This window comes from Vulpes lagopus, chromosome 19 (assembly GCF_018345385.1).
Source record: "Vulpes lagopus strain Blue_001 chromosome 19, ASM1834538v1, whole genome shotgun sequence".
Classification (NCBI taxonomy): Eukaryota; Metazoa; Chordata; class Mammalia; order Carnivora; family Canidae; genus Vulpes; species Vulpes lagopus.
The window spans coordinates 19749223-19762250 of NC_054842.1; the positions used below are offsets into that span (position 1 = coordinate 19749223).

The 13028-nt window shown below is 33.8% G+C and overlaps 1 protein-coding gene across 1 annotated transcript; it reads left to right on the forward strand.

Moving 5' to 3' along the window:
• Window positions 1-2033: 2033 nt before the first annotated feature.
• LOC121478851 (importin subunit alpha-1-like) lies at window positions 2034-3864 on the forward strand. Its single transcript, XM_041734242.1, has one exon. It carries the CDS (start codon window positions 2155-2157, stop codon window positions 3742-3744), a length of 1590 nt encoding a protein of 529 aa, XP_041590176.1. The 5' UTR covers window positions 2034-2154; the 3' UTR covers window positions 3745-3864.
• The last annotated feature ends 9164 nt before the right edge of the window (window positions 3865-13028 follow it).

Consider the following 13028-nt stretch of genomic DNA (forward strand, 5'->3'; position numbering starts at 1 on the left):
TTCCTCTTCCTCTGACCCTATTCTTCTCCCTATCTTGAAAAAAAAAAAAAAGGAAGAAGAAAGGAAGAAGAAAGAAAGAAAGAAAGAGAAAGAAAGAAAGAAAGAAAGAAAGAAAGAAAGAAAGAAAGAAGAAAAAAGAATATAATGTTAAGTACGTATAACACTTATTAGAATAAGAAAAGAAATCACAACAAAATATAAATTTTAAAAAGCTGACCAATATCACAATGATCAGAAAATCCAGAAGGAAAGCATAATATGTTCTATTAAATAATAGCCTGACACACCACTTTAATAGTGTTTTCCTACATTTTTTGGCTGCCAATTCCTTGATCAGCTTTTTCTATGACAGAACTTTTGTCATATCAATTCAACTGGGAGGATAAAAAGATAAATTAGTCTTTTCTAGCATATTTGATGAAAAACAATTTTTTAAAATCAACACTTATAAAGTTTCTACTTTACAATTTGTTATTGGTAACATGATTTTTAAAGATTATTATGAACTATGGTAAAAACTATTGTTTCTTTGTTAGTGAGGTAGAAAATTTAAGCACATTTTACATTTATTATGCAGTGATATATCTTAAATGCTTTGAATTGATTATACTCAGTGAGTACTTTGTCATATATGTCCTCATACTGACATAGCATGAGTTTTATGCTTTCATCTTCAACGTTAATAGCTCCTGTCAAAACATAATGGAATTCAAATCTTTTTCCAATGTGTTTATATGTCTCATGTCCTTTTATCACTTGGATTATGAAACAATCCAAGAGTCTACCTGCTACTTCTATTTGAAAGTTATTTTTTCCTCTTCCTGAAATACTGTTTTTGGTATAAGATTTTTAAAAAATTGTTACAATTCTTCTTTTTTATTTTTTAAAAAATTTTTATTTACATTCAAATAATTAACATATAATATATTATTGGTTTCAGAGGTCAGTGATTCATCAGTCTTATGTAACACCCAGTGCTCATTACATCACATGCCCTCCTTAATGTTCATCACCCAGTTACCCCATCCTTCTACTCCCCTCCTCTCTATACAGTTTACTTCTTAATGTCAGGATGATTTCTTCTGATTTAATTGATCATTTTTATTGCTTTTGTTTCAAATTCCATTTTTTAATCTTAATTACCTCTCAGGTATCTAAGAAATAAATTTGAAGATGAAAAATACAACTAAGTAGAAATCTACAATTAATGACTATTTTATTAAAGTGTTCTAAAATGTCCTTCCAAATCGCAGTAAAAATGTTATATTCCCAATTCAGTTTTTGTTCAGATCCCCAAAAGACCTGAGGCTACTGCAACAGCATCCAATACAAAGGGAAGTGTGACAGAGGAGAAACACTGGAATTTAAGTAGGCAGTGGTTCCAAGCGACTATGGTTTAAATATACTTTGACAATACTGATAAAACATATGTCCTCATAAGCACACTACTGGGCCTCCTTCGGGCAATGGAAGAGTCCCTTGAGAATAACAAGTCCCACAGGGGCCCATTGCTAAACTTTATTATTTTCCTGGAAAATCCTCTATTCAACTCAATTCTCTTATCAGTCAAAAGCTGGAATTCCTACTACACATGTAGTACAAAAAGCATCAAGAACAAATTTAATTTATTCTTCAATTGCTAGTGCTCTCAGGCAACTAGCTAAAAGCACATCAAAATCTCCATTGGAGGGATTAATTTTTATTTCTTATCTCAGAATATTTCCACTCTACTGTGAATGAGTGCCTGAAGAAATCTACACGCATCAGCATCAGGATGAAACCTATGAAACACTAAATATTGGAATTACAAATATGGAATATAAAGTAAATATATCAAATACATTTAAAAGCATCGAAGATAGGTAGAGCAACTTGAGCAAAGAATAGGACTTTTTTAAAAAAACATGTTTGAAAATGAAGCAAATAGAACTTTTAAAAAATTAAAGCAAATTTAAAACTTGATATGTTAAACAGCAAATAAAGCAAATATGAAGAAGATATTAGTGAATCAAAAAACACTTAAAATGCACACCGTCTCTGGGCTGGTCCGCGGTGGACGTTTTGAGGGCCGCTGACCCGCAGCCTGCGCGCCCCGCACCGCCTCCCGTGGAAGCCTGAGCCGGCCGTGGAGCTTTCTCCCTTTGTCTCATAACCATGTCCACCAACGAGAATGCTAATTCACCAGCTGCCCGCCTTAACAGATTCAAGAACAAGGGGAAAGACAGTACGGAAATGAGGCGGCGCCGAATAGAAGTTAATGTGGAGCTGAGGAAAGCGAAGAAGGATGACCAGATGCTGAAAAGGAGAAATGTAAGCTCATTTCCTGATGACGCTACCTCTCCACTGCAGGAAAACCGCAACAACCAGGGCACTGTAAATTGGTCTGTTGATGACATTGTCAAAGGCATAAATAGCAACAATTTGGAAAGCCAGCTCCAGGCTACTCAAGCTGCTAGGAAACTACTTTCTAGGGAAAAACAGCCCCCCATAGACAACATAATCCGGGCTGGTTTGATTCCAAAATTTGTGTCCTTCTTGGGCAGAACTGATTGTAGTCCTATTCAGTTTGAATCTGCTTGGGCCCTCACTAACATTGCTTCTGGGACATCAGAACAGACCAAGGCTGTGGTCGATGGAGGTGCTATCCCAGCATTCATTTCTCTTTTGGCATCTTCCCATGCCCACATCAGTGAACAAGCTGTATGGGCTCTAGGAAACATTGCAGGTGATGGTTCAGTTTTTCGAGACTTGGTTATCAAGTATGGTGCAGTTGACCCACTGTTGGCTCTCCTTGCAGTTCCTGATATGTCATCTTTAGCATGTGGTTACTTACGTAACCTTACTTGGACACTCTCAAACCTTTGTCGCAACAAGAATCCAGCACCCCCGTTAGATGCTGTTGAGCAGATTCTTCCTACCTTAGTTCGTCTCCTGCATCACGATGATCCAGAAGTATTAGCAGATACCTGCTGGGCCATTTCCTACCTTACTGATGGTCCAAATGAACGGATTGAAATGGTTGTGAAAACAGGAGTTGTGCCCCAACTTGTGAAGCTTCTAGGAGCTACTGAATTACCCATTGTGACTCCTGCACTAAGAGCCATAGGAAATATTGTCACTGGGACAGATGAACAGACTCAGGTTGTAATAGATGCAGGAGCACTTGCTGTCTTTCCCAGCCTGCTAACGAACCCCAAAACTAATATTCAGAAGGAAGCTACATGGACAATGTCAAACATCACAGCTGGTCGCCAGGACCAGATACAGCAAGTTGTGAATCATGGATTAGTCCCATTCCTCGTTGGTGTTCTCTCTAAGGCAGACTTTAAGACACAAAAGGAAGCTGTATGGGCTGTGACCAACTATACAAGTGGTGGAACAGTTGAACAAATTGTATACCTCGTTCATTGTGGCATAATGGAACCATTGATGAACCTCTTAACTGCAAAAGATACCAAAATTATTCTGGTTATTCTAGATGCCATTTCAAACATCTTTCAGGCTGCTGAGAAACTAGGTGAAACTGAGAAACTTAGCATAATGATTGAAGAATGTGGGGGTTTGGACAAAATTGAAGCTCTACAAAACCATGAAAATGAGTCTGTGTACAAAGCTTCATTAAACTTGATTGAGAAGTATTTCTCTGTAGAGGAAGAGGAAGATCAGAATGTTGTGCCCGAAACTACCTCTGAAGGCTATACATTCCAAGTTCAGGATGGCACTCCTGGGACCTTTAACTTTTAGGTTGTACAGCTGAGACAGAAAGTTGTTTGTTGTGTACTGTTTCGTAGAAGTTTGTCTTACTGTTTCTCTACTAAGAACTCTTTTTAAATGTGTTTTGTTATTGTAGCACTTTTTACAATGAAACTATACTTGACCAGTTCTGAACTGTATAAACTGTATGAAGCTCCTCCTCTCAGTGGGTTGCTTATTTCTATGTGGAATCTTCTATCTTACAGTGTCCTGTAAATAAAGATTAAATTCCAAAAAAAAAAAAAAAACACTTAAAGAAACTTCAAAAATGTAGCACAAAAAGTCTAGGAGAAGGAAAATAGTAGAGGCACAGGCTGATTTTAAATGGGTGCTATATGTCAATTAAATATTTTAGAAAGGGTTTTTGGGGAGAATGTTGAAGTAGCACTATTGAAAGCATAATGGCTGAGAACCTTCTAGATGTGTTGATAGGCAAAAATATTTATATTTATAAAGTCCAATGAATTCCAAAAAGGATAAATTAAAGAAGACATGTGTACATATACATAGCATAGTCAAAATGCAGAACAAAAAATAAAAAGGAAAAAAGTTTTAAATAGCCAGGAAAAAGAAAGACATGTTACCTAAAAAATGAACAATGAACAAGTTGATGGCTAAGTTCACTACAACAATAGAGACCAGAAAAAAAGTGAAGTTATGTCTTCAGAATCCTGAGAAAAAACAACTATTAATCAATAATTAAATATCCAGCAAAATTACTTTTCAAAAATGATGATAAAATAAAAACACTTTTAGACAAAACAAAAAACTGAGTTTACCAATTACAGCAATAGATGATCACTGAAGTCAAATATCTAAATCATGTAGTTTAAGGGTAAGAAAATGACTGCAATTATTTTCAAATGCAAGAAGGAATAGTAGACAAACATATCAGTAAGCATGTGGGCAAATTTAAACAAGTATTGATATATGAAGTGATAATGATAATAATGATGATTTGTAAAGTAAAAAAAGAAATGATAAAATTGAAATACAACAACACAATAGCATTTAAATTGGCAAGGTGTGGTCTAAAATATCCTAAGATTCCTCTTTGTATTCTTTCAGGAGGGGGCACAGATATTAACAACAGACTTAGTTAAGGATACACTTTAAGATATAGGGTAAACAGTGAAAATATGGATATACAGAATATAGTCTTCAAAATAATTAAGGAGAAAATGGAATTTTAAAAGAGAAAAAACATTCAAAATTGAAAAAAGGAGAAAAATAGAATAAGGAAAGCACAGAGGGCAGCTCAGGTGACTCAGCGGTTTAGCACCATCTTCAGCCCAGGGTGTGATCCTGGAGACCCAGGATCGAGTCCCACTTGGGGGGCTCCCTGCCTAGAGCCTGCTTCTCCCTCTGACTGTGTCTCTGCCTCTCTCTCTCTCTCTCTCTCTCTCTGTGTGTGTGTGTGTGTGTCTCATGAATAAATAGATAAAATCTTAAAAAAAAAAAAAAAGGAAAGCACATAGAAAGCACAAAATAACATGGCAGAAGTAGAGGCAAACACACAAGTATTCACAATCAATTTAAATTAATGAAATACTTAGTTAAATGATAACAATCATTAGACTGGATTAAAATACCAAATCTACTTATTTGTTTTGGGGACATGTTTGTAATTTATAATGCCACAGAAAATTTCACAGAGAGAAAAGTATAAGACAAATAATGGAAAGTAGCAAGAAAAAAAAATTGAGACACATGATATAACCTCAACACTTTTGAAAGATTGAAATATGTTCTAAACTTGTATTCATTTAAAACAACTACCCCCAAAAAAAAAAAAAATAAAACAACTACCCCTCTCCTTCATTTTTGTGCTCTCTCTAATAAATAAATCAATCTTAAAAAAAAGACAACATAGACACATAAAGATTTCAGACATTGAAACTATCAGACCCAGACTTTAAACCACCTGCTTAATAAGTAAAAGATAAAAGACGAATTTAAAAAGTTTTTCCAAAGAAACGAGAATATATAAAATATCATGTAAATTTTGAAAAAAAAAAAAAGCCTAAATAAAAATTCTAGAATTGAAAAATATCTAGGAACTCAATGAATGGTTCAACAGAAGATTAGATAAAGCCAAGGATAAAATTAGTAAAATGGAGGATAGGCCAAAAGAAATTATTCTGAATGAAGTACAGACACAAAAGCATAAGAAATATAGAGAAGGTGAGAAACATAGAGGTTGCCACAAAAAGTTACACATTCAGTTAGAATTCCAGAGGCAAAAGAAAGAATTAGGCAGAAACAATACTTGACAAAAATGATGGCTGAGAACTTGCCAAACCATTGAAAGACACCAATATACAAATTCAAGAATACCAACAGATAACAAACAAGATAAATTAAAAGACAAATCCAGGGCAGCCCAGGTGGCTCAGTGGTTTAGCGCTGCCTTCAGCCCAGGGTGTGATCCTGGAGACCCAGGATGGAGTCCCACCTCAGGCTCCCTGGGTGGAACCTGCTTCTCCCTCTGCTTGTGTCTCTGCCTCTCTCTCTCTGTGCCTGTCATGAATAAATAAATAAAATCTTAAAAAAAAAAGACAAAATCCACACTTAGAGAGAGATCATATCAAAACTCCAGAATGTTCAAAGATAAAGAAAAAAATATATAAAAATCAGGCTGAGAAAAAGGATAATTTACCACCAAACAAATAGTGGATAGAGTGATGGCAACAATGAAACTAGAAAATAGTAGAATAATATTTTCAGAGTGTTTACCCCCACCAAATCTGTCAGTCAAGAATTTTAAACTTTCCCCGAAAAAAGAATTTTAAACCCAGCAAAAATGTCCTTCAATATTTAAGGTGAAATATTTTTAATTTTAGTCAAACAAAAGGTAAGGGAATTTACTATCAGTAGACCAACAGTAAAAAAAAAAAAAAAAAAAAAAAAACGAAAAGAAAAAGAAAGACAAAAAAAGAAAAAGTGAAAATAGGTGGAAAATGACAATAATTAAAATTTAAAAATAATAACAAAAATTAAAGAAGGAAAAATGATTACATGTTGAATATAGGAAATATAAGGAAGAATGAAGAAACAAAATAATGAATACATCAGTAAAAGTAAAATTTGATGATATAAACATAAAAATGGTACTATGTAATATAAAATAAAAAATGAATTTAAAAAATACACAAAACTGATAGCATAGAGTCAAGAGAAAAAAATGAAATTAAAATAAAAAGTTGGCTCTTTTATTGTCTGGAGCAAAGAGCAGATTAACATTAGGTTGATTAGTAAAGGATACAAATTGTGGGGATTTTTTTTTTTGAATAACAACTAAAAAGTATTTAACTTCCAAACTAGTAAAGGAGAAGATTTTTTTAAATTTAAAATAGAGCTACCCTATGACCCAGCAATTGTACTACAAGGTATTTATCCCAAAGATATGAATGTAATGATCCAAAGGGGCACCTGCACTCCAATGTTTATAGCAGCAATGTCCACAATAGCCAAACTGTGGAAAGAGCCAAGATGTCCTTCAACAGATGAATGGATAAAGAAGATAATTTATATATATATATATATATATATATATATATATATATATACATACATACAATGGAATGTATACAATGGAATACTATTCAGCCATCAGAAAAGATGAATACTTACCATTTGCATTGACATGGATGGAGTTGGAAGGTATTATGCTAAGGAAAATTATCAGAGAAAGACAATTATCATATGGTTTCTTCATATATGGAACGTAAGAAACAGCACAGAGAATCATAGGGGAAGGGAGGGAAAACTGATTGGAAGTCTCAGTGAGGGAGAAAAACCATGAGACTCCTAAATATAGGAAACAAACTGAGGGCTGCTAGAGAGGAGGTAGGTGGGGGAATGGGTAATTGGGTGATGGGCATTAAGCTCGGCACGTGATGAGCACTGGGTGTTATACACAACTGATGAATTATTGAACTCTGCATCTAAAACTAAGGATGTACTATATGTTGGCTAATTGAATTTAAATGAAAAATTTTAAATAACCAATCCAAAAATAGGGGGAAAAATAAAAGAAGTTAGAACAGGACATAGAACACAAAATATAGAAATCTAGTGTGACAATAGAAAGCAGATAGTAAAACAGTAGATATAATACCAAATATTTTTACTAATTATACTAAATACAAATGGAATATAGACAAAGCTTGTCACAGTAGATTTATATATACATCTATACATATACATTATTTGCAAGACATACCTAAAACACATAAAGATTCATAAGGGTTAAAAATAAAACAGTGGCAAAAGATAGATCAACACTTAACAAAAGAAAGATTGTATAGCTTCATTAATATCAAAGTAAACTTAAAAGCAAAAAAAAAAATACATTATTCAGGATCAAAGATTCTTCATGGTCTCTTCGTAATGATTATTCACCAGGAAGGAGTGAATTTTATATTTTTATGTACCTAAACTCAACTTCAAAGTATATAAAGCAAAATCTGAGAGAAATACAATGAAAACGTAAATAATTACAATCCTAGTGGAAGATTCTAAAACCATTTTTAAAAAAGATTTATTTATTTTAGAGAAAGAGAGAAAGCAGGGGAGGGTGGAAGGGCAGAGGGAGAGTCTTAAGCAGACTCTATGATGAGCATGGAGACCATACAAGTCCATCTCATGACCCTGATCACGACCTGAGCTGAAATCAAGTCAGACACTTAACAAGCTGAACCACCCAGGTGTTCCTAAAACCATTTTTAAATGACTTTTCAAATACGCACCCAAAATATCAATAATTTGATCTTAAAAACTAATCTAATATATAAACAGCATTTCACCTAACAACTGCAGAAGTAATTTCTTTTCAAAGACAGACTGAACATTTACAAAATTAATCATTTACTGGGCCATGGAGCATGTCTCAAGAAATTTCAAAGGGCTGAAAACATAGAGAGTATGTTTTCTAATCGCAATTCATTAAAGCAGGAAATTAAAAGCTTCAGTCAGTCAAAAAAGAGAAGAAGCAATTTCCCATATGGTTATAAATTAAAGCTTAAAATTTATAAATCACACATGGTTAAAGAAGTAATCAAAATGGAAATTAGAAAGTATTTTTAACTGAATTATAACAAAATGTTACATTTCTAAACTTGCAGAATGCTTTAAAGCAGGTTTTCTCAACCTCAGTACCAGTGACATTTAGGGCTGGATGATTTCTTGCTGTCGGAGGCTGTCCTGTACATTGCAAGATGTTTAGCAGTATTCCTGGCTTCTCCACACTAAAAACCTATAGATTTTTCCCCTCTTTGTGCCAATCAGAAATATCTATAGATATGACCCTGGTGGAGGCCAGAACTGTCCCAGGTTTAGAAACACTAATCTAAAGTGATATCTAGAGGAAAAGAAACAAAAGGGCTGATCATAAGCTGAGGACACACCCATTTACCAACTTCAAGGAATGTGAGAAAAACTATCCTATTAAAGTGTATGAACGGAGGGAAGAGAAATTGATAAATATAAGAGCAGAAAGTAACAAAATAGAGAATAAATGCAGAATAAAGAGAATCAATGAAGTCAAAATTTTCTCTCTGAAAAGATTGACAAAATTTCTATATTTGGGACAAAACTAATCAAGAACAGGAGTAAAACAAATAGCCCATAACAGTAATGAAAAATAATTATAGATCCTTCAACCACCAAAGAGATAAGATGATATTAATAACAACTTTTATGCTGATAAATTGAAAAACTTAGATGAAATGAAACAATCTTTAGAAAATTACATTTTATCAAAAACTAAAAAGAGAAATAAAAAATCTGATTAATCCTATAACCACTAAAATGAACCTATAATTAAATGACTCCTAAACCACACATACAAGACAACAAACACAAAACAAAATAAAACAAAAACTACTCCAGTCCCCTGATAGCTATTTAAATCCCAGAAAATGTTACCAAACATTTAAGGAAGAAATAACACATACCTGAGAAAATAGAAAGGAAATAATGTTCACCAATTCTTTCCATGATAATAGCAAAACCTTGATAGCACAAACCAACACAGATGGAATGAGAAAGGAAAATCACAGGCCAATCTCATCCATGATCATAAAAGCAAAATGTCTAGACTTAATATTGCCTAACAGAATACAGCAATATATAAAAAAGATAAAAATATCATGACCAAATTGCATTTGTTATGGAAATGCAAGATTATTTGAAACATCAAAATTTGCTATATTCAGAAATGAAAAAAAGAAATATACGAGTATTTCTCAATAGATGCAAAAAAATATTTGATAGAATTTAACAATTATGGCAAATGTGTTTAGCACTCTTAGAATATAGTATAAATTTTAATATGGCAATGGCTATTTCTCCTCCAATAATCCTATAGCTAACATCATAAAGTTAAAACATTGAAAGGTTTTCCTCTGAAATAGGAAACATGACAAAGCTGACACTTCTCTTCAACATCACATGGGAGAGGCTTTTCAAAGCCAAGAGGCAATACAATTAAAGAAAAGATTAAAAAAAATTAAAAAATAGGGACGCCTGGGTGGCTCAGCGGTTGAGCGTCTGCCTTCAGCCCAGGGCATGATCCTAGGGTCCCGGGATCGAGTCCCACATCGGGGTCCCTGTGTGGAACCTGCTTCTCCCTCTGTCTGTGTCTCTGCCTCTCTCTCTTTCTCTGTGTCTCTCATTAATAAATAAATAAAATATTTTTTAAAAAATTAAAAAATAAATCAAGCAGGCATCATTTGCTAATAATACGATATGGTTATAGACTGCCCAAATGGACCTAAAGATAAATTATTAACATTAATAAGTGAGTTTAACAAGGCTACTGATACGTCAATACATAAAAATCAATTATAGTCATATGTTAAGGTTAAGCAGAAAATGAAATCTTAAATACATATTTGTTATAGCACTAAACTTTATAATACATTTAAATTTTTAACCTATTTATATACATAATTTTTATAAAAATTATAAAGAAAAATTTACCAAATAATCACTCTAAAGAGGTGCTCAATAATTTTTGTTACTGTTGCAATGTAATTTTTCAAATTTTTTTTTCTTAACAAAAAAAACTATCAACTATGGAGTATTTACCTCCAGAATTCTGCTAAGCAATATTTTTTATCTACTTCTTGAAACAACAAAGCAATACGAGCATCATCTTCCTATGTAGATTAGGAAATGTGGCAGTGTGGGTACCATGGCTGGAACTCCAGTCTTTCTGATTTCAAAGCCCACACTTTTCACCCTATTTATCTTTTCTTGCTAATCTACTTTAAGAAGGGACATTTTCCAGGGCTCCTGGGTGGCTCAGTTGGTTAAGCATCTGACTCCTGGCTTAAGCTCAGGTCATGATCTTGGAGTCTTGGGATCACCTTCCTATCAGGCTCTGTGCTCAGAAAAAATATACCATTACTGTGTATTTCCAGAAAATATTCTCCCTCTGCTCCTCCCCCTGCTTGCCCTCTCTCTCTCAAATAAATAAATAAAAATCTTTTTAAAAAAGAATGGACAGTCCCCATTTATGTAATTGCTCACCTTTACTCCAAGTGTCTTTTCAACATTTTTTTTAAAGATTTTTAAAATTTATTTATTCATGATAGAGAGAGAGAGAGAGAGAGAGAGATTGGCAGAGACACAGGCAGAGGGAGAAGCAGGCTCCACGCAGGGAGCCCAACGTGGGACTCGATCCTGGGTCTCCAGGACCGCACCCTGGGCCAAAGGCCGGCGCCAAACCGCTGAGCCACCCAGGGATCCTCTCTTTTCAACATTTTAATATGATATTGCAAAGTATCGAATCATGTTACCATAATGCTTTTCAATACCACGCTTAGAGAAATTGACAAGTTTATATACTATTTTTATTGTAACAGCCAAGGAATAAATATTTATTCTGGCATTTGCAGGCAACTCACCAATGTTTGTCCAATTAATTAATGTGAGATTTTGTAGTTCTGTCTTTATTATGAAGTTGTTGAATTAAATATTTCCAGAATTTACTTGTAATTACATTGATGTCTTGGAAACAGGCAAGGGTAGACAAGGACTCTAAAAGTGCCAATGCCAGTAGGTCTTCATTGTCCTAAACGTTCTACAGACCTTTAGTTTTATTAACAAATTTCACAAAAACCTGACTGCATACCATCTGTGTACAAGGTTCTCATTTATTCACTCAATATATATTTATTGAGGACCTACCACGTGCTGGTCACTGACTGTACCCTGAAGATAAAACTGTAAACAGAAGAAACAAGTTTCATGTCCTCATTCCAGATGGGCTTTGTGTACAAAGCTACCAAATCCAAGTGTGGCAGGATTTTCAAAGGCATGGGGAATACTACCAACAGTCCTTTCGGAAGTGTAAACCATCTTTCTCTCAGCTAATAACCTAACTGGCCTACTGCTGATGCACAGAGTCTGTTAGATTTCTTAGTTTGTGGTAGGAATGTATCATTAGACAGAATAATGGCTCTACCAACAGATCTTTTCATTAATAAGAGTTAAATGTAAAAGTGACTAAAAGGGCATGTCCCTTAAGGAAGTGTTATAAAAAATCACTGTTTTATAGGTCAGACTTCTATCTTGATCCTACTTAAAGAAGTTACATAAGGAAACCAGTGGCAGAATGGAATTGACATTTCATGCATTTTGTGTTGGATAACAAGGTAGTGTTAATAAAAAGTATGTTTGAATTGTGAACAAATACAAAATTCTAGTTAATGATATACATACTGAAAGAAGCGCACTGATGCATTGCAACTTACTTTGAAGTAAATTTAAAAAATACATATTGATGGATGGATAGAGACAGGGATAGAAGGATGGATATGGGATAAAGCTAGTATAGTAAAATGTTATTTGTAGAATCCAGATGGTGAATGTCTGGGTGTTGGCTGTATAAGTCTTTCAACTTCTCTGTATGTTTGAAAATTTTTACAATAAAATGTTGGGAAAACATGAGGTACAAAAATGTTAATCAAAAAGTAAAGAAATGCTTTTTTAAAAAAAATGCATTACTGCTTTTCTGGAATGGTTTAATTTTTCATTACACAAATATGCACAGGTACATTCTTATAAAAAATATTCACACAATATGGATAAAATCTCCCTTGACAATCACCCCAAATCCTAGATCACTCTCTGGAACTTAGCCTCGCTATAAAATCCATTAGTATGTTCCAAATTCATCCATATATGTGTATCTAAGAAAATATGGCAGTCTTTCCTTCTCTTAAGTAGGTTACAAACTCTATGAAGACAAGAACCATCATTGTATT